Below are 23,661 nucleotides of genomic sequence, written 5' to 3' on the forward strand. Positions count from 1 at the left end.
TTATGATGTATTCGACATGGGATGGTAATAGAAAACTGTCAGCCTCGCGAGAGGTCTAAGCATAGAAAACTGGATGCCAACCTTCGAACGACGGAGACGCATGAAGTGGAAGTCAGGGCAACTAGCTGCTTGAAGTATTTCATCTTCCTAGTTAGACGGCTACCACCTTCGATTGCATCATCACTTACCATCAGATGAAATCGCAGTCACGGGCTAACTTGTAATGGAATTTAAAAAAATCTCCAGAATGTTCCAAGGAGAAATCAACTTCAAAATAGGCCGCTTGTCTCTTTTGAAGTTACTGCTTTCGCATTTTTTTCATTGTTAAAGCAGATTCTCTACTTGAATACCATGGCGTCAATCTATCTTGTTTCCTGTCTGTCTTTCTGTCTGTCACCTTTTTACGGAATTCCCTTTTGAAAATTTGCTTCCTCTTTCCTAATTCGAACCGCTAGGATATGGAACGCCCTTCCGGCGTCAGTTTTCCCTTCCACCTATAATATGGGTACCTTCAAGTCAAGAGTGAATATGCAACTTCTAGGCAAGCCCGCCCCATCTTAGGCTGCATCATCACTTGCTAGCAGGTCTGATTGCAGCCAAGCGCTAGTCTATATAATTAAAAAAAAAAGGAATGAAATTTCGTACAGAGATAGAGATGGATTATTCCGAAAAATCAAGCGTTTCCAGGGGATTTTAAAAAACCTAAATTAACGGGAACAAAGACGCGGAAATTAACTAGTAGAGGAGGTATCTATATAAGATTTAGGTACGTACCAACGTAGATGTTTATTGCAGATCAGAATCATCGCGTAATTGTAAGTGCAATTTTTCCAGACATTTAAATCGCAAGAGTCTATCACATCTGTTACTATTAATATATTTATAGTTATCGATGGGTCAAATTGGTTAACCCATGGGTTAAGAGTCACGACTAACGAGTGCGTGTGATATGGCTAGTATACTGAATTGTGCGCAATTATTCAATACTTACCTACTGCCCGACATGTTCTATCGTTTGTACAATTTATAACAGCTTATGGTATGGTATATTTTACATGCATGTTGGATTTTTACCACTAAACTTAAACCAAATCAGTGAGCAACACTTGCTCACTGATTTGTATGCAAGAAATGTATAAAGAGCAATTGAAGTAGGCCAACAGCGTCACGCCTAAGGCCTGTCCTGTCCTGTCCTCCTAAGCGGGGAGGAGAGGAATATGTACAGTCAAATCAGATTATTAAAAGATGACGTGATAATATTTTCGCGTCATCTATTATGAATCTGATTGATCCACTGAACGCATCTCCTCTCTCCGCTTAGGTGGATACCGGGCTTTACTTGGCATACAATCTCGCGTCACTTAGCGTTTGTCGTCGTCGCGCGTAAACCTTAACTATCATAAAGGGCTGGACTTCAGTTTGGCTAAAAACGAGGTTTCATCCATTTCGCTGCACTAACCGTCTCACTATCTATTGGCCAAAATTATAGATGTTTACGAAAAATATCAGAGCATTCTGTCTATAAAATAGTTTGGAGCTCCAGACTTCAATAGTTACTAAAATATCATTCCTACTTAGATACAATCCAAACAGAGAACACTGAAAACTAAATTTACGCATGTTGCCATAGCCTCGTTGAAGTAGTTTTTCGTCGTACTCCGCTGCATCTGACCCAACCGGTTTCCCCACTGGTCATAATAATTTACATTACTAATCTCGAATCTTGACCCAGAGCTGTCTCAAACCAGTTTCCATAAAGATCTTAGTCTTGACCCGCGCTCATTGTAACTTGGAGCGGAAGTGGGATGGTGGGCGGGCGTTATTAGGGCCTGGACAGACAGTGCGACGCGCGGTGGCCTTATAGTAACTAGGCTTTAGTTTTCCTTAGTTTGCTTAAAAGGTAAAGAAATTTCGCTAAAATGTGTAAGAGGTGAATTATATACGCATGCGAGTTTGTTACCCAACACTGACAATGAAATCATGATACGAATGAAAACCCTGACTCCAGGTCAAAAGCGCCATACAAATCGTGTCGTTTACGCGTTTCTGTGAGGATGTTTGAGCGATATGTCTATCTTTTAAGCAAACTAAAGAAAACTAAGTATAAAATCAAATCAAATGGTCTACAATTTACTTCAACACAGACCAGCAGTATGGAAAAATATACATATGTAGGCAGTTATAAAATGTTTACAATAATAAGTAAATGAATGTCAAAATGAACGTGTGTAGTTTTTTCGGGAATATTACCCATTTTAGACACGACTAACAATAATCTGCTTTGGTGCTAGGAATAAGTACCTACACGACGCCGTCGCGCGTTATATGTGTCCAAGACTTTACACCAACGCTATCATGGATCCATTTTTATTTTTATCTAAGTGAAATTCTCTTGTTCTTTGAAGGGTTATTGCATTCGTCTGAGTTATTAATGGTAGTGTGTATTATTATAAACCCACGGCCTGTAATTTTGTAATGTAAACTAACTACCTACGTACTCAATAAAACATTATTTCTTTGAATGAATAGCCTTTCAACCTTTTAAGTCTTAAGACTATAGTGAACTAACTATGATTACTTGTACTACATTATTTTGATAAGCAACCATGTAGGTAGGTAAGTACCTACTTGGTTGATTTATGATCTAACCTAACCTTAGATTTCGTTCTGAACCTCATTCGATGTAATGGTAAAATCCCAGAGGAAGAAGAAGGGCGCCAAAATCTAAAGTTTGGTTAGGTTAGATTAGAACAGGCACTTAGGTTCTATTGGGTAATATTATCAGGTGTTTCAAAACTCACTAAGCTTTCGCTGCGACACAATGTATCGACAGTTTACAATCTCACGAGATTGATTCTGTTAGATTATAATCTAACGGTATTTATGCCACCGTATAATTTACCGTGACATATATCCAATACTACATAAAATTACTAATATTCATACACCCATAGAACTAGGAATCAGCTATTCATTTGTTTTGTCGGCGTAGGCGCAGAGACCGACACAGGCCATATAATACATCAGTATTTTGACTTTTTGTCTGTGAAAGGAAAACTTCCCAACAAACCCCGATATTTATTTTGGTAGCATTTTAGACCCCTAAAACCGATTCCTGGAGGCTCTGATATTCCTAAAGTGCGTCTTTCACGGTCACAATAGAAAAATTTTGCCTGTGGTTAGGTCAGTCTTGACTTAATTTGTTTACATTTTACTCTGTATAATTTTTTAACAGCGTATATTTCTTTTTCTGCAGTGCTGCGGACAGTGCGGATTCACCAATACTGGAGGAGGCTGGCGAGAGTGGCTCGGAACTAAAGCCGAAGCCCCTCGTCAAATATGGCGAACTTGTTATACTGGGGTAAGTGGAAGCACTTTCATTCGTGCTTCATGTTATACCACCTTAAACTAGATCTCGTTATGTGATAATGCGTAGGTACGTCTATTATTGTAGAGAACTAAATCGAGATTATGATATTAAAGTAGGGAAATAAATAGAAAAAGGTAAAGGAAAAGAATGATGGAATTTCGGGGGTAGAGGTGAGAGTAGCTTGGTACAAGAGGCTCGTCTATTGTGACGATCTCGCCATGCTCAGGTGTGGAAGAACCTTTATGCAATGCTGTGATGACGCGTAGATCACTGTGAATGACAATGAATATTGATGAAAATACTTAGCATAATGTTATGGCGGAAAAATATTATGAAATGTCATCCCTTCGCTGTTGTATATAGTATGAAATCGGTAGTATTGGAGTAGAGGTGAGAGTGGTTTGGTACAAAATACTAATCCAATGTGGCGATCTCGCTCGGGTGTGGATAAACCTTCATTAATGCTTAATGTTATGCTTGACCTTCAACTAGATCTCGATATGTGATAACTCGTAGATCTCTATCATTGTAGAGAACTAATCGAGATTATGATATTTAAGTATTATTACGTACTTACATATATGGTGGAAAAGTAGTATGATTAAATATCAACCCTCCGCCGTTGCATTATTTGAAAAGTAATATTGAGGTAGAGGTGCCAGGTACAAAACTGTCCAATGCTCGCGTGTGTAAAAACCTTCATTAATGCTTAATGTTATGCCTGACCTTAAACTAGACCCCGTTATGTGTAAATGTGTCATTTGTACAGAGAACATAATGATTGACATGACATGATATTTAATATGGCGGAAAAGTATTATGATGGAATGTTATCCATCCGTCGACCTAAACCCACGTGGACGAAGCCGCGAGCATCAGCTAGTATTATATATTTTTAACCTTAAACCAGATCTTTTTGTGTGATTACGCGTAATTTGATCAAGATGGCGTAATACTTAATTAAGATAATAGTTACCGGTGTAGACGACCTCTATAGCGCAACGGTGCGTTTGCTCGCCTTGCAAGCAAGGAAGTTTACCAAAACAAATGAAGGAAGGAGGCTTCAACCGAGGATAGTTACGACTTAAATCACCGTATCGCCAAAAATGGACTTACCGAACTTTGTGCTTTTCTCTTTGCTTTTTTCTACATCTAACAGGGTCTTCCCAGCTTTTAATATGTAATTTACCTTTTTTTTATTCAATTACAAGTTAGCCCTTGCGCTCTCATCTGATGGTAAGTGATGATGCAGTCAAAGATGGTAGTGGACTAACTTCGAAGGGCTATGGTAGTTTTTTGTTACACCCATACTCCATATCGGTTTCTACACGGCACGGTAACGGAACGCTGAATCGCTTGGCAGCCCGGCTTTGCCGGTAGGGTGGTAACTAGCCACGGCCGTAGCCTCCCACCAGACCAGACCAGAGACAATGTAGAAATTATAAATTCCCCCATGTCAAGATATGAACCAGGGACGCCCCACTTGTTAGACCACTGCGCCAGGGAGGTCGTGAAAATCACCAACATCAATCAGATCAATCATTTGTGAAATTCTTTGAAAGTTGTAACGGAATTTCGTCGAACCGTTCCATTGGCTGGGAAATGATTTAAATTTTCCAGTGTACGTCGAAATGCCTGAAAACTAATGTCAGTGGTCGGGACACGAGGTTGTTCACACCCCGCACAAATATCGCTTTAGTATTCATCCATCAGCGTGGTATGTTTGCTTTTAACGTCACGTAACGTCTCTCGTATATGGCGAGAAAACGGTTAAGGAAGGACAAGATGGATTGTTTACGGTTCACCGAACGTCCGACCGTCCTAACCTCGATTTTGTTTTGGATATAACGATGCGATGAGCGCACGCGCTGCTCGCTTCCCAGTTTGTATTTCTATCATCATCATCATCATCATCATTAACAACAACAACCGATAGACGTCCACTGCTGGCTATAGGTCTCTTGTAGGGATTTCCACACGCCACAGTCTTGCGCCGCCTAAATTCATTGGTTCCCTGCGACTCACCTGAGGTCGTCCGCACCTAGTGAAGGGTCTTCCAACGCTGCCCTTTTCGGTGCGAGGTCGCCATTCCAGCACCTTGGGACCTAAACGCCTATCGGTTTTTCGAACTAGGTGCCCTGCCCATTGCCACTCCAGCTTCGCCACTCTGGTTTTCCTACGGATCTCCTTATTTTATCTTCAAGCATAACTCTCTTCATCGCTCTCTGAGTGACTCTGAGCTTTCTTATAAGGTCCATAGTTAGCGACGATGTATCAGACCTATATGTCATCACTAGCAACACGCACTATTCGAAGACTGGTGTTCCTTGTATGGTATTTCTATACATAGGTGTAATTTTTAATTTTATATTTAGATTCTACGGATGGACTCTGAACCTTCCTTCCAGGAAAGCACCAGAGCCAATTCAGAAAAGATTATTTACTTAAACTAATTAACCCAAGAGAATTCCTACCATTTATGTAAATGAATAATGGAAAGGGGTCACAACCCTCAGCAGTGAGGAATACAACTATACGGAAGAAAATGTTTTGTACAACCATTTAGTTACATTGATGTAATACAACTTATACTGTACAACAGCCATACCTCATCCATGTTATACGATTTCTCATTCTTGTATCTCGTATACAACATCATAATCCAGGGAGATTGTAGTAAATCGTAAACATTCAGTTCCCGATTACAGTCAACGTTGGCTAACCTACAATAAATCGCTTGATATACGGTTATGTCCGCCAGTAGGTCACGTCATGGCATTTGTTTTATGTAATACTTTGCAGTATCTCTTGGAACCCACAGCCAAAGTCAATTTGATTATTATTTTTATTTTATTTTAGAACGTTTTTATGGGCGAGCTAATATGTTACACATTAAAGAATGGGCTGGACGCGTGCCAGTATCATTTATGTCCAACTGTAGACTTGCCAAACTTTGCACGAGGCATAGAAACCTGTTGGAACTAATGCTTTGGCTTTTTTAGGTTTTATTTTATCTATTTAATAGCCACAACCCAATTATACTAATTAATTACATACAATAAGAAAATAGAAGATACAATAAAATAAAGACAGAAAGATAAAAATTAACATACGAAGTAAATTAAACAATTTTAAAAAACATTCACACTGACTTCTCGCTTAACTCAAGACACGCTCGTTCTATTGTATCCGCAAACACATCGAGATCGGGCTTGACCCGTAGAATTTGGACCCAGGTTCGGTTGCATGAATAGGTACCTTCAATCTTCTCCTTAATTTTCATTTACGTTATCCCAGTCGGGAAAGATATGACCATACCTAGCTGTAACTGTTCAAGCATGCTCATATTGCTCACACCCACAGAGACCCACCAACTTTCCTAACTTGGATTCCCAATAATATGGTAAAGAACTCTGTAATCAATGTACAATACATCGTGTGGTGCTGATATCGTGATACTATTTTTACAGCGATCTACGAAGTTGACATTTTTCCGCCCACAAGCCAAAACGGTTAGTAGGTAACTGTGTAAATTAATTATTCACAGTCATAATAAACGTGCCATTAATGTTATCAAGAAAAGAAATTATGACTATCGCAGTTCATGTTGAAGGTATTTTATTCCTTACACTTCTTTCCGTTTAGTTATAAAAAAAGCACTTTTATAACATTGGGAATGCGTTTAGTCAAAATTTGCAACGGGTAAATAAGGTAACCTAGGGCCTGTGCCAAAAAAACTTAGTACATCAGGCTTCGATGGTGGAAGCTCTTACTATTAAGAAGCTTGTGGCCTGACTCCAGTTGAAATCGGACAAGGATAAGTAGAAGGCATTTCTTTACTCTAAAGAGTCTAAATAAACATAATCACAGGTGCAAGATAGAGGCAAACTTATAAATATACCAACAACCTCCTTTGAAGACGGTTTACAAATTGTGTCTTATTTATCAAAGAGTTACACCTAGTTTATCGTCATTCATATTGTAACAAGTCGCTTTATTTGTAACATTCTCAAGTGTAAAACACTCTTAATATCTACCTATTGTACTACGCAATTTAAATAGGGCACTCGACATTTTAATTACGTTCTCTGTGATAACGGTATTATATACGTTTTTATCAATTGAAAACTGTATAATAATATTATTGTATTATCCGTTCTTTATTTACATCTGCAGCTAGGCGGAATTAAGGTCGCGTGAAAAGGGATAAAGCAGGTGCTTGTACAAGATCTGCATGGATTTCTGAGGACACAACGCTCATGTTCTGCACAAGGAGTCAGTTGATTTTCGCCCTTATTACTGTGTATTAAGCGTCAGTCCATGTGAATGAACTTAGGCTTTGGACCCATTAGGCAGACTGCAATTTACAGTTGGCCGGTTGACTCTAAGCCTCGATGTTATATTACAACTTTCCTATCTGTCGTAAACTGTGCCCATAGGCAAATATACTACTTTCATAAAGAGGGCACAGGCTGAAACGTTGCTAACTGCGTAACTACAGTACGCTCCATCTATACTTATAAAAAATGTAAAATATACTATGGAAGGCAAATAGTCTAAGTTTCTATTTGCCTAATGGGTCCGAAGCCTTATAGTCTAGGACTGATAAACGCGCTATTCCTTTGTCAAAGAATGCAAGCGTTGTCGTTTTGATATCGCCTGCTTGAACTAATCTTTTGCGGACTTCCCGTATGGCAAATGGCATTCCTTTTGTGATTGTGTGATTTGTATTTGCTTCTTCATATAAGGAAGCACTCGGAACAAAGTTGAAATTGATGTTGCAATTTCTTCGAGCATCCTTTAGAAATCGTTGATAATAATGTAAATCCTACCTAGATACCATCTTTGTAAGTTCCAACATCATTTGTTGTTTAGTGAGGCGTCCATTTCAGGATAGGTTCTGCCGTCTGAAATCATGAATCACCAGAGGGTTGTCCAGTTGCCCAATCGTATTTGACGGTTGATTAAGTAGTAAGTCCCAGCATTGACTTAAGTGGCAGCAAAGTCTATTGGACTCCTTAATTAAAGTTTTTTCAAACATTCAGATATAAAAAAACCTCAAAAAAATATTTATAAAGTAATTGGAAGGAAAAGGGTGACCAGGTTTATAGGTTCTTATACCCATAGACATACTAGTTTTCGCTAGTTGTTTATATACTATCTCTATGCTTATACCCATAACCTGTTCCATATACTGGAGGTATATGGAACTAAGATCAGGAGGTCCACCCGAGTGGCCAAAAAGGTATTAAATTAAAGGCGACGGAAAATTATAAGATGCATTAACTGTTTTAGTACCTATTTGGGGTGTGAAATGTTTATTAAATCTTGCACATTTTGTATGATTCAAATATTATTATGTATCCGATTGAATACTAGATTATTTAGTAACCAACAGCTTACTGCATGTACTTTCACTACAATTATCTGCTAACAAGTAATTTAATTTACTGGCATCTTACAGTACCGTGTTAGATTTTACGATAGTTTTCATTACGTTGAATTCTTCCGCTGCGGGCTCTCTGATGTAATCCAAGTGCGTGACAACGAAGCATTCTTCGTTTAGATTTGATCACTGAATGCGAACAATTTCCCTCTCGCAACAGGCTGGGAATGCCAAAAATGAAGGAAGCTGATCTACGCCATTTTGAGATGAGGTTTTAGCCATTTACTATTTACTATAGACCTCAGACGATAGGTCGCGAACAAAATGTCATCACTCATCACTCAAGTGACCACGTTTGCACAAATTATTAAGAGGGCTCTCTCCGTCACTCGTTTCATACAATCGTAGTTCCAATTTCATTTGAATATTAAGCAACCAAAGTCCATGAAATTTTTCAGACATATTTTAAAAACTAATATCTATGTCTGTGGTTTTCCAGATTTCTGTTAAAATATTCTGTTTCAAAGTTATGCGGTCTTAAAAATTTTCATACAAATCTTTGAGCCCCTGTAATTTTAAAACTACATATTTTTAGAAAAATCTAAAACACCGCAGACACAGATATTAGTTTCTAGAATATGTCTGCAAAATTTCATGGACTTTGGTTGCTTAATATTCAAATGAAATTGGAACTACGATTGTATGAAACGAGTGACGGAGAGAGCCCTGTTAAGTATCTATCTATGTTTCTCATTACGAAATGTAATTTTTTTTTAATATCAACAACTTCAGTTTATTATAAACCTTAACACTGGAACATAAAGATGAGTGTAGCTTATGGTTTAACCTATTGCTCGTTTGCGCGGTTTGCTGCTGCGTGGAATCCGACGTCACAGCGTCACTAGCAAACCTAATGCGAACAGTTTACAAGTGTTAATTAAAAATTTATGACACCCCCGACAAGTGAAGGTTACAGTAACGAGAAAAGAGCTGATAACTTTCAAACGGCTGAACTGATGTTCTTGGATTATAGCTAAGAACACTCTCGATCAAGCCAACTTTCAAACAAAAAAAAAACTAAATTAAAATCAGTTCATTCGTTTAGGCGCTACGATGCCACAGACAGATACACACGTCAAACTTATAATAGGTGCCCTTCTTTTTGGGTCGGGGGTTAATAATTTAATTTTCAGTTCCATTAGAGCGCAAGTGACGTCTCTATAACTTAGCACTCTCGACAGAGTGAACCACTCTCGGTGACTTCGCCGGCCAGCTAGGTTTCGTTAGGCTGGGCATACATACATTGGATATCGCCTAGCCGCTCTGACATCCATAACATCTATAAAAGATGCTCAAGCTCGTTTATATAGCAGCTATGAAATGCAACAAAATGCTTCGGACTCGGACGCGGACGCTCGTTTGTTTCGAAAGGAGCCTACACTCAACTCAACTTAAAAACTTTTTTTATTAATATATATATAAGTTAGTCCTTGACTGCAATCTCACCTGGTGATACTGATAAGTGATGATGCAGTCGAAGATGGAAGCGGGCTAACCTGGAAGGGATATGGCAGTTTTCAATAAACCAATATCCCTTTAGTTTCTACACGGCATCGTACCGAAACGCTAAATCGTGTGGCGGCACGGCTTTGCCGGTAGGGTGGTAACTAGCCACGGCCGAAGCCTCCCACCCGACCAGACCAGACCATTTACCACTGCGCCAGGGAGGAGCTAAATAGAAGCCATCACTTAATTGATAGTAGCCAATGTGCACCCAGCCTAACTTACACTTAATAATAGCTTTACAGGTGGTGCACAAATTAAATTAAGGAAGTGCTCGTTACGGCAAAGGGTCAATGACACTTCAACACAGTACGAATATACTTTTATTAATATGTATAAGTAGTTAACAGTACTTAATACTATTCCTTTAACTGTGAGCACCGTTAGATCTCACACGTGCCTCCGTGATACTTAAATATTTCATCATGATCAATTTATCGCCGGCCCACTACTAAGCACAGAATATTCCTTATATACCCTTCAGAATGAGAAGGGTATTTATATAGTCCGCCATGCTGGCCAAGTGCAGATTGGTAGACTTCTCACACCTTTAGAACATGATGGGGAACTATCAGGCACGCAGGTATTCTCAAGGTGTTTTCTTTCACCGTTAAAGCAAGTGGCATTTAGTTACTTAAACCTCCGACCTCCGGAATAGAAGCCGCCAGTTTTACCACTAGGTAGTGACTAGGCTAGCACGAATCTACTTAGTATTATTTTATCTTAGATGACTTAAATTATTAATTAATTATCACCACTATATCATTGTTTGACAATCAGAAAGTGTACAATAGTACCTACCCATATTGAATAAATGATTTTGACTTTGTCAGTAGGTAATTATTAATTTCCAATGTAATTGTTAAAGAATTCAGAGAAGAAATCAGTTCAGAAGTTTCAGAGTTTATTGATTATAAACAAACAAATATTTTCTTCTTAATAATTATTTTCGTATACCCAAGTGGTACCTATATATTTGTTAGTATTATTCAGACTATCTTTAAATAATAATAAAAAAAAACTTCTATACGATAAGGAAGATAGAGCCAACAGAAATATATTTAATTTGGTTATCTTTCCAAACAAATCATACTTTAATACGGAAATGACTTAACCGGATTAGATTATCGTTCACAAGATAACTACGCCTAAAATAAACACCTTTGTTGCTCATTGTAATCATTATAGTAAGGCACTTATCGACTGAAAAAATAATTCGAACTAGATAGATAAAAAGATTAGTTTCGGCCTGTCGCATATTTTTACGTACGTGGCGCCACGGAAGTAGAAATCAGCTTAGCTTATTACTAAGTATTACTAGGTATAAAACATTAAATGATAAATGTTGAAATAACGTAGGCTTGGAACTTATCTCATACAAGCTTGAATACCTTACATACATATACATGATCAACCCATTTCCGCCCCACTACTGAGTACGGGTCTCCTCTCAGAATGAGAAGGGTTTAGGCCATAGTCTGCCACGCTGGCCCAATGCGGATTGGCAGACTTCACACACCTTTGAGAACATGGAGAACTCTCAGGCATGCAGGTTTCCTCACGATGTTTTCCTTCACCGTTAAAGCAAGTGATATTTAATTGCTTAAAACGCACATAACTGAAAAGTTAGTAGTGCGTGCCCGGGATCGAACCCCCGACCTCCGATTAGGAGGCGGACGTTCTAACCACTAGGCTATCACAGACTTTGAATACCTTACTTGAGTAGAATTTCGAAAATCGGCGAAGGGTGTTTCCAAAAATTGTGAGACATGTAAGTATTTCTTTACTTTTAAGTTTTAACTAAAAGCCTAAATACTAAGTTTCATGGATATAACTTGAAAAATAGTAGACTTTCATACAAACTTTTATCCCCTACCCTCTCGGACCCAAGGGGTTTAAACTAGGGGATGAAAGTTTTCAAATATCCTTTCTTAGTGAGTGCATAAAACCTTCTATCACAATTTTCTAACCCAAGTGATTAGGCTATGTGTTAAAGGTTCTATGCCTGTCAGTATCTAATCTACTACACAACCTCTAAACTGAGTTGACAGTTCTAAATCTAGTACTGTCCTTTTCCTCAGGGAGCATTACGAAAGGAATAGCAATACACTTAATGCAAGGGACCTGTTATTTTTAACCGACTTCCAAAAAAGGAGGAGGATCTTAATTCGCCGGAATCTTTTTTTTTTAATAATCCATACAAAGTTTCGATTAACCACAGGCCATCCCACTAAGTACTTTGAAATTAATGTGACCGTGACGGAAATATTGCGCTAAGACTAAGACGTAGGAAGGAACCTTTATAGATTTTATTTTACTAACTGTCAGTGATTAACTGATTATTAATAATGATTTATTAAGTTAGATTTAATCTATAAATAAAGATTAATTGATGGGATTAATGCATACTAACATCGATGGGTTTTACGAAAGGTTAACATCGACTTTTTATGTGTAAAATCAGGTCTTTACATATTATGTAGAGACGCGTTCATTAGCTAAGCTATTAAAAAATATTTTACTAAATTAAAAGCATAAAATTGATTTGTGCAATACCGTCCTAGCTATTCGTCTCGCTTTTTGTTCAATATTGACAATGACCTAGGTTTTTATCGATGAAAATTGCGGATAAACAGATTGGATGGTAGCCGTAAAGCAATCAGAATTAAATCTAGAGCTTACATTATAATTTATAAGCCTAGAGACAAATCTAAAGGAAATTCTGTTGAATAAGCAACGTAGATACGGGGCGGTAACTGGACGGGTGACTGTAAAGATTCCAATTTGGCCTCGTTTCTTTCGTAGCTCGGTGAGCAAGTTAAGATGTTCCGTATACTGTCAGTTATCACTAACGTTTGATAATAATAACTGATAAACCTAAGGCTCCGGCTACAAGCTCCGTCTTAACTGAGAGCTTACCTGCACAAGCCAGTTTGCGCATTGCGTGTAGACGGCAAGACGGTATCTGCGCAGTTCCAAAAGCTGCTAAAGAATAGACTGCGCAGTTCTCGGTCTTGCCTGTGCAGTTTTAACTGCGCAGGCAAGACGGAGCGAAAGAGTCTGTCGACTCTTACGCTTTTACGATGAGATGTCTCTCATTCTCTTAGTTGAGTTGATCTAGGACTCCATCGCATTATTATCCCAAGAAAATTCCAACCATTTTATAATTAATAGAAAGGGGTCACGACCGTCAACAATGAGGAAATACGATGCAGAGAGAGCGAAATAAAGTTACATAGATGGAGTAACTGTAAGTACGGTATCCTTAAACCCACATGCTACAAGGTACTTACATCGATCCCGTCAGTTGTGAGGCTTGGCTAGGGTTATGTTAGTCACACCACTAATTCGATTATAACAACTTCTATTCCAAGTAGAAGTGCAAACTCAAAGACAGAGGAGGGTGGTTTAGTTTTACAATATTTTTTACACATTGTACCTAGGTACCTACCTGCCTCTTTATGTAAGAGCACATAATATAATAGGTATTAGGTTATATTACCCGCACCGACCTGGTGGTACCGGAAACCTGCTTGTTAGTAGTGCCGCAAAACAGGAAGTTTCATCGAACTCGAGATTTTTTATTCCTGTAATGTAGGGCAAGCTCTTTTAGCTCACACACTGTTATCTCAGAATTGTACAGCATTGTACTATTTTGTTTATTCGAACAAAACAGGCTTTATCTCGTATCTAATCTCTGAGCCCATAGCCAAATAACATAAAGAGAGTATTGCCCCTAAAGATTATTTAAATAGTTGAATCTCCAAAATAAGCCAACAAAAAAAAACGGTCAAGTTCGAGTCAGACTCGCATACGAAGGGCATCCTTCGTATCGTCGCGTCGTACAAGGTACAGCATATTATGTACTTTTTAAATTTGTACGGCGGCCGTTTTGAAATTTTCATTGTTTGTAAAATTATAGCTGCAATGTTTTCACACACTGAAATTTTCAACTCTCTACCTATTATACGGTTCATGAGATACTGCCCGCTGACAAACAGGCAGACAGCAGAGGCTTAGTAATAGGGTCTCGTTATGGTCTCGTTGGCACCTTTCAGGTAAGGCCTACCCTAGCTAGTACAAGATACAAGAATATCTGGTAATTCCAAAACTGAAACCACTGAAACATCCTACGATATTGAATTTTCGCATAGTCAAGTGTTATATTATATGTTATGCTCGTACGGTTACTATTTTAACTTTCAATATGTCTGGCTTTTAGTCTGTAGTCTGGTGCACATTCGTCTAGCGTCGGGGTTTCAGCTTTTGCGTAGTTTTAATACTTTGTTCCTGGTCATAACAATATTTAGTCTCTAATAACCACACAAGTCTATGTTAAAAGACACGTTGGGGATTCACAAGTGCTACAGAATTGTGTTATTAAAATTAATTTTAAATCAAAAATTGTATTATAACCTTAGTAAAAAAAGCTTAATTTGTTAATCAAAATTTGAACACACTGCTAAGCGGGTTATGTAGTGGTAAAAAGTTTCTCTAACTGTTCTTTCCAGATTTAACAGTTTCTGTATAAAACGGCCATGACAGATGGATGAAAGGACAGATAGATAGACACCGAGATATGTGACATAAGTGTCCCATGTTATACTTTGAGTACGGAACACCATAAATGGTTAAACCGTTTTTTACCTCCTTAACGGCGGCATACTAAAACATCAGAATACATTATGTCAACGCAGTTACATGAGGTTATACAATAGCACACAATAGCTGCACTTGCTCGGCTTCCCATGCGTCGCGAACGGATCGACATTGTACCATTTCTTGCCCTCCAGTAGCTCAGCTTAACAATCATACAGTAGGGCAAAAAATGCACTTGAATCAGAAGTCAAACCACCTAGCAAAGCCGTACCACCATCTAGGCGATTTGGATTACCTACTTAAAACATTAAATTTATGAACAACTGCTAGGTAAAGGCATAGAATATTTAAACCACCTTCTCTCATAAAAATAGATTTTTGACCTACAGCTAAAATCATAACTGCTCCAGAACAGTTGACATTTATGATTTAATAATAATACTACATTTCTGCAGAGATATTCGGATTTTATTGCAATATTTCACTTCACTGAAGGCATAGAAACAATTAGAGCATAGGTAACTATTGTTCCTGTACGTGTATCAAATAAACACTAAAGTTTTCAAAATCTGCAAAGGTGCTTTTACCTTTCGGGCATTCCTATCTAATTCAATAATAACATTGAATTCAGAATCCGCTAGAGCAGGCACAGTTAGTGCGCGAAAAACTGGATAGACTACGCAGCTTTACGCTACTGTATAATTGCTATACTGTGTCAGTAGCAACAATGTTTACACTTCACGAAATGAATAAAAACAGCAAGCAAGAAATGCCGTTACTGTCTCACGTTGTTATAATAATTCAACAAAAACGTACGGTGCATGACATCACTTAACGCGTCCAAGTGCTGACTGTCGATGCGTCGTCGGCAAGTCGGTATAGCATCCGACAAAGTTAAAATGCTAAATAAGCTATTAACTAATATATTAGGTACGCATAAATAATAATGATTTAATGTCAAAGATACAATATTCGATAAATAATTATGAACAATATCGATTCCTAAAACCTACTACTTATAAATTAATATTGTCAAAAGTAATATTCTCCCTCGGTCAAAACTGCCCATCAAGCTGGCAGCATTGCCACGCTGAATGGTTATGGACAACCTTTGATTAGGCGATGCATTACCATGTTTTAACTTTTCCACTCTAATAACTAATTTACTCCTACTTCTACTTACGTCTACTTTAATAAATAATTTATTTTTATTATTGTTTCCTTATTTTAATGCAGTAGGTACGTAATACTTAAGTTTCCTGTCTCTAGATACATAAGTTATGTATTTAATATAAGTATGAACGCGAAATTGTTTCTATCGTCTGACCTTTTCATGACAGATAAAGCTGTGGTTTAACCCATGTTTAACCGATTTTGACAACATTTTACATCTCGGAGACGAACATAGGCTACCTCTTTTTACTCTGTTATACTTTGGGTCTAGAAACTTAAGATTTTGCATGTAGATTTTCTCTAACTCATCATCAATCATTCACTTAGGGTTTTTTTAAATTCCACCTGAGCAAACACGCGGCAGGTTAGCTGTAATAATATATCTTTCAACGTTTTCATAATTAGTATATAATGTATAATGCTATGGTGGACCTAATTTAGTAATTTACACGCGTAGATTTCTTTATAAAAACTATTTTTGTACACGAGGACGCTTAAAATTTTTAATTAAACGAAATAGCCGTGTTATAGTGGATGTTACGCTGCTCGTCTAATGCTAAAAGCAGGCACACTCAACCTTCGGCGCCGAGGTATTTATTGCAGGTTAGTGTGAGCGTCGTCGTTAAAGCCATTAACACTTGACTCGCATCAGAGCTTGATATTTATGATAAGTAATATTAACATGGTGATGGAGAACATCGTGAGGAAACCTACATCCCTGAGAGTTCGCCATAAAGATCTCAAAATTGTGTGAAGTTTATTAATCCGCACTGGGTCGGCGTGACGGACTATGGCCTAAACCCTCCTCATTCTGACATGAGATCAGTAGTGAGCCGGTGATGATGATGATGATGATGATGATGAATATGAATCCTTAAATAAAGGATTTTTTCTACCTATAATATTCTCGGGCAAACAGTTTTATTTTTTTATAAAAAAATTGACACTGAAACAAAAATAACGTTTACAATCTAGCAACCAATGACTTGGGAAAAAGTTTTTCAGGTTCGATTTCTCGTTTTGGTTTTTTGTTTCAAAATGCTTAATTATGTACAATATGTACGAGTACAATCTACAGTTCATTAGATATTTTTCTTTACATTCTACTGCTTCTAGTTTATCCGTACTGTTTAACCTACAATGAAATCGTAGACAATCGCAAATGTTATAACTTGAAATCATTTCGCTGTGATTCCCGCCGGAATGAAAGGTTGTCGACGACTGGACTAATAATGCATTAGTGGCTATGATTTTAGCCGGTAATCAAATTACGCACGGTTGCGGGCGCCGCAAGCCCGCCACGTTGCACGCACGACGGCTTTGAATACTGATAGGATCAATTTTAGCGCACCCCACTTTCGTGCCAGCTAATTGATTACTAGACCTAAATCCTTGTAAAACTGTTTTACTATCTAAACTGGAATAAAGAAGTTCAATGTGATGATGATGGGATGAACAGTGAATAGAACTAGTTTATTCCAATAGATGTTGGTAGCGTTCTGGACCTCTGATTACTTTATGATTTAGAAAATTGGTAGTTCACTTCCTTCCATTGTGTTAAGATCGCGAATGATCTGAGTCTTTTCTCGAAGTCTAAATTGCCATATGGCAATTGGCTTACCTAGATTTCCCATTTTTTTAATTCAGATACTAGTTAGCCCTTAACTCCAACTCACCTGGTGGTAAGTGATTATGCAGTCTAAGATGGAAGCGGGCTAACCTAGACGGGTTATGGCAGTTTTACATTACCCATACCGCTTTGGTATCGGATCTAGATATTTACTTAGTTTTGAGGGTCGCTTTTATCGAGATATTTAATTAGTTTTGAGGGTTCACGTCCTGAGAGGAGAGAAAGACGACAAAAATACAACCGTACCTAACTATTAAAATTTCTTCATTAGCTATTGTCAGCCAATATTCATCCTCAGTTGGACTTTACAATTTTTGATCCTTGACCTTTCCTATACAATCGATAACGGCTGGGTTATTGCCCTAATATTATCGTTCCAAATAACTTAGCTCATCGCTACCTGCTAAGTGTTTTTTTATTTCTTCTATGCTATGTTTCCCCCTCTAAAATAACGTTTCTTATTTTTTTATGTTTCTGTCTGTCTGTTCAAAGTTTGTAATATGTAAGGATCCGCGCTAACCCGCGGCGGGTGATCGCTGGTGATGTGCCGGTATGTGGGGCGTCCCCCCGCCTCATACCCCAATTGCCTTCTCAACCTGTCGCGTACTTCAACAAAAGTCCTTCGCTGGTTCAAAATGTCACACATAGATTTTCAACTTTGGATCTTTTTAACCAAAAAGAGGGGTGTTATAAGTTTGACGTGTGTATCTGTGTATCTGTCTGTGGCATCGTAGCTCCTAAACTAATGAACCGATTTTAATTTAGTTTTTTTTTGTTTGAAAGGTGGTCTAAGCGAGAGTGTTCTAAGCTATAATCCAAGAAAATCGGTTCAGCCGTTTGAAAGTTATCAGCTCTTTTCTAGTTACTATATATAACCTTCACTTGTCGGGGGTGTTATAAATTTTTCATTTACACTTGTTAAGTTTCTCATTCTGTTACATGTGTTTAAGTTTGACGGCTCTGTTAGACTACTCACCTACTTAGTGGGCTGCAAGACTGGTGTCTTAAATAGGATCTTTAATTTCAGGTACAACGGGTTTCTTCCCGCAGGAGAGCGCGGGCGTCGCCGCAGCAAGTTCGTCCTATACCGACGCCCGGCAGCGAACGGCGTGCGTCGCTCCAAACACTATGTCGTGAAGACACCCCACAGCAGCAAAGCTATCCTCGATGCGAGCCAGCACTCCATCTCGTACACACTCAGCCGCAGTCAGGCTGTCATAGTCGAGTACACGGAGGATCCTGACACAGATATGTTCCAGGTCAGTCTTGAAATTGCCAAGCTAGTCTATGGCCCGGTCTCTACTTAAATGAAGTAGAGGAGATGTGTTCTTTTTTTTTAATAAACAATAGCGAGCAAATAAACAGGCTCTTTTATTTACAGGCTTTTACATTAATTGGTTCTGTGGACCAATTAGATTTATAATTTCAGCAGAATACTGATCTACGACGTAATTTGGATTTTGGACGTGAGATATACTCGTAAGATAAGACAATAATCTTTTAAACAACGAAATAACAGTAGATTTCGTAGGGAAACTCCAAAGTGGATACAATTCCTTCAGTGCCACAGACAGGTTTTCCCATTTAGATGAAAAACGAAAGCAACGATAAAAACCTGTGGAAATACCTAGTCGTCAAGATAAAGGCACTATTACACTTTTTAGGACTGAGAGTCGCGTTTTACCTAGAACCTTTCTGTCTGGTACTTAACTGTACTTTGCAACACAAAAACCACGAAGGTTTGCATCCTATGTTATTCATGCAAAGCTTCCTCGTTTCTAAAAACTAGAAAAGTTCCTGGACATACCTACTGACTTTTTATGCTTTCATCTAACTCTAGGTATGATGATGTGCATTTTTAAGGGTTTGCAATATTCTCAGGTTTACCTTCAAAGCATAATGCAACTTCTCAGGTTTACCTTCAAAGCATAATGCAAATCTTGCAACCTTTGCAGTTTTAGCAATAGAAATCGATCCATGGGTCTATAAAACTGGCACAGGTACTTGTTTATTACCTTGACCAAATGCTAATAGGATCACTTAGGTACTAGAGTCCTGAGAGCTCCAGCTAAATTGACTCACATCTCTTCAGATCTCTTGTAGGGACTTCCACAAGCTACAGTCTTGCGCTGCCGCCTAGATTCCATCCCTTCCGGCGACTCATATGATAATTGATATCGTATACCTACTTAATGCCAACGTTGCGCTTTCCATCTTCAAATGTTACCAAATACCAACGTATTTCTTGTAGGGACTTCCACAAGCTACAGTCTTGCGCTGCCGCCTAGTTCCATCCCTTCCGGCGACTCATATGATATCGTATACCTACTTAATGCCAACGCTGCGCTTTCCATCTTCAAATGTTACCAAATACCAACGTATTTTCATTAGTGTGTGTCGAGTGAAGTAAATCCTATTACTTAGCAGGGTAATCTTTGTTCGCAGATGAGATAAAATCACAGGCAAGTTATTGTCAGTTGTCATCGATAAAAAAGTTGTATTGTCAGAGGCTCGGAAACTCGTGCGCCCTAGTTTTGCTTGATACAAAGACCGCAACCCACACACATTTCGATATAGCGGTAGTTGTTGTCAAAGGCGTCGCATGTTCTTGCATTCTGTTCCGCTTATCTGCGAGCAGACGCCCCGTGTTTGCTCTATGGAGCATTCAAACAATGCGGTGTGATGTCAAACAATGGCGCCGCAACTAGGTATACCTGGGGGGTGGTAGCACGATTCGTTTGCAGCACTTTTGTAGATACGTCATCAAACGAAATATAGAATTCAATTCATTACGAAAACACTCCGTAGTAAATCAAGAGTCACGTCCGACGTAGGTATACTGATTTTATCATGTCGGTAGTGTACCTTGGTCTGTAGGCTTTATAATTTTTGATAGAGTGGTTGGATGGCTCGTGAAACCATGCTGTATGGAAGACTATAAAATGAGCCCAAGAATATACCTAAGAGTAAAATCATACGGCAGTGGAAGACGACAAAATGAGTTAAAGCATGTATTGCGAGTCAGAATCAAAAATTATTATGCATAAAAATAAATCACAAATTGTACCCAAAAAAATTACCACGAATTCAGGGTTTTCTGATTTTTCCCCTTATGTGTGCTATAAGACCTACCTACCTGCCGAATTTCATGATTCTAGGTCAACTGGAAGTACCTACCCTATAGGTTTCTTGACAGACATGACATGGGTCATGACAGACAGACAAACAGACAACGAAGTATAACCCTATAAGGGTTCCTTTTTTCCATTTGAGGTACGGAACCCTAAAAATTACCACGAGATTTTCAAAACCAGAAATAAAATGAGAACTACAAAAAAATTGCCTTAAACATGTATGAAACAAACACGAGCAACGTTGTGTTGTATTTCGGTCACGTTTGCCAGATGATTGTTATCTTTAAGAATTTCGTAAACTATGTTGCCCGTGCAGCGTGTGTTTACTCGTCATATCCCGGCGGGCGTATCTAATCGCCGCACATGGGTTAGTGCCCCCTGGAGCGAGAACAATGCGTTGGTCCTCAGCCGGCGCGCTGGGATGACAACGACCCTATCGGGGCATCTCAATGAGCAAACGCTGCTCGACCGATAACAACACGGACGACGCGACGCCTATAATCTTGTCTGGGACACCCAATACCCGATAATTTATTGCCAATTGCGTAGATACCAAACAAACATCAACAATAACATTATAAGTATTGTCACAAAATATTATACGAGAGACACCACACATGCGTATTTGCCTATGTCAATAATTTCTCATTATTTAATAGAGGATCTTCCAAAATACGTAAAATCCATGTCCTTTGTTAATTTTAAGTGTAATAACTATCGATTAAACTAAAAAAAGCGCATCAAATCATTGTGACGTCACATGCCAGTATTTCAAAGAAGGTCGCATACTAAGCGCGTGTTTTGACGTTTGATAAAATGATACTGATTTGACTAGTTGTCAAACACCGGATTAAGGTGAGCTAAGATTTGCGTTTTGTTCCGTTAAAAAATCTCATAAAACCACTCTAATGACGTCTTGGACATTGGGAATACCTTATAATTTATGTCAATGATAAAATTTTATAATCACTATGGTGTAGGCAGTGTATAGGGCTATGCGTTTGATCCATAGCGGTAGTGCAATCAAGCATCACGTGTCTTGGAGTTAGGTCGGTTTCCAGTTACTAAGTAGGTACTGTAGGCACTAAACCATACATGGACGTACCTACAAGTTATGATGTCATTATAGGAATCAATTTCGCCTTTCGCCCTTCTTGGCTCGTATTTTATCGATGTACTTAAAGGGGTTAAAACTGAAACAGTTTTCCCCCATTCACCAGCAATTCCTCTGGGATGGTAGTAAAGTTCGTTGCGCTGCGGTCGTCGCTCCGCTCCACATCCTGTTCCAGTGTTTCACTCGACGGCCGACGCCATTTCATTGTTGTCAACAAACGCGTTCGCCAACCGCAATGGAAACAAGTAAATTGATATTTTTGTTTTACTCCTAGAGCAGCCAGCGTTGCGAAATCTACCCTTTTCACCTACTAGTTTTGTTGTTGCTTTATTCTTTGTTAAAACGATACACTAGTCGACTAAATAGGTGAGTGTAGCCGTGACAACTTATACTTATACAAGTGTAAATTAAAAATTTTCAACACCCCCGACAAATCATTTTCAAATAAATAATTATGTATATCTAGGCAACGTCCATCTTGACAGCTTGACATTTGTCAATTGACATAATATTATGAACCTAACGGTTATGTAACCTTCTTTTCTACAAGAAAACTAGAAAAGAGCTGATAACTCTTAAACGGCTGAACCAATTTTTTTGGATTATAGCTAAGAACACTCTCGATCAAGCCACCTTTCAAACAAAAAAAACTAAATTAAAATCGGTTCATTCGTTTAGGCGCTACGATGCCACAGACAGATACACAGATACACAGATACACAGATACACAGATACACAGATACACAGATACACACGTCAAACTTATAACACCCCTCTTTTTGGGTCGGGGGTTAAAAACGATACACCACATGACTTTGCAAGCTGGCATATCGGGTACCGACATTCTCTGTCGCATACCTGCAAGTACAAGGACTCGGAGTACCGTCGTATTTTGACAGTTATAGTGTGACGATCGCAATCACCTCTGAAGCTACCTTCAATTTTAGTCAGAAAAGTGCTGCTGTATCTGGCGGCCACAGGTTTTGACGAGGAAAAATAAAGGGGAGGAGATCACAATGGATCGGAGACGGTTGAAGTGATACAGGATATACAAGAACCGGCAATAGCCCCAAAGCAGAAGAAGAAGAAGAAATGGTCAATGGAAGGATAAAGGCCTTCAACAATAACGATTACGAAGCAGAGAGAGAGAGGTTTCTGATAATTTACTTCAAATCTACAGAAAGTTTTCCGTAGAATTGCTTTAACTACCGCAATTATGGGTTATTACTAATGTTAATGGATATCGTGTTGTGGGGTTGTTTTTGGGGGTTGTCTCAATTATTATGGACTTGATTACTCGTATTACTTTAATGCCAGTATGAGTGAGTAAATTAGGTAGGTATGCTGTACTAGCGGATTTTTTTATTATACTTTAATAGTAATTTGATCGAACAAAAATTTACGATGTTTCCAAAACAAAAATAGTAATTGTGTCATTAGCTGAGCATCTATCGTTTTAAAAATGGATTCAAAGACCTTCCATCCTTTGATAGGTACAGGTTGCTATCTGTCATTCTTTGTACATGATTTATGAAAAGTTGGCTGATTAGAGACGTCCATCGTACCTACCTACTACGCAGTGAATCGGTGAAAAATTATTCATAGCTTTTGCTTCTCGCATAGTTTTTCCTTTTTAACCCCCGACCCAAAAAGAGGGGTGTTATAAGTTTGACGTGTGTATCTGTGTATCTG

The 23,661-nt window shown here is 38.5% G+C and overlaps 1 protein-coding gene and 2 long non-coding RNA genes across 3 annotated transcripts in view; 1 reads left to right on the forward strand and 2 right to left on the reverse strand.

Moving 5' to 3' along the window:
• LOC123875037 (protein pellino) overlaps positions 1-23,661 on the forward strand; it is an 89,842-nt gene that overhangs the window by 33,653 nt on the left and 32,528 nt on the right. The window contains exons 2-3 of the mRNA XM_045920685.1: positions 3,257-3,361; positions 18,749-18,980. Of these exons, the coding sequence (XP_045776641.1) occupies positions 3,257-3,361; positions 18,749-18,980 (337 nt within the window). The remainder of the gene's footprint in view (positions 1-3,256; positions 3,362-18,748; positions 18,981-23,661) is intronic.
• Positions 1-23,661, reverse strand: part of LOC123875091 — a 62,986-nt gene that overhangs the window by 8,398 nt on the left and 30,927 nt on the right. The window lies entirely within an intron of this gene.
• On the reverse strand, positions 3,046-16,916 carry LOC123875100. The gene is made up of 3 exons (XR_006798077.1): positions 16,789-16,916; positions 12,876-12,879; positions 3,046-3,057 (listed from the first exon to the last, which is right to left on the reverse strand). It is a non-coding gene; the product is annotated as an uncharacterized LOC123875100 (long non-coding RNA).

The sequence above is a fragment of the Maniola jurtina genome, chromosome 19 (assembly GCF_905333055.1).
Source record: "Maniola jurtina chromosome 19, ilManJurt1.1, whole genome shotgun sequence".
NCBI classification, from domain to species: domain Eukaryota; kingdom Metazoa; phylum Arthropoda; class Insecta; order Lepidoptera; family Nymphalidae; genus Maniola; species Maniola jurtina.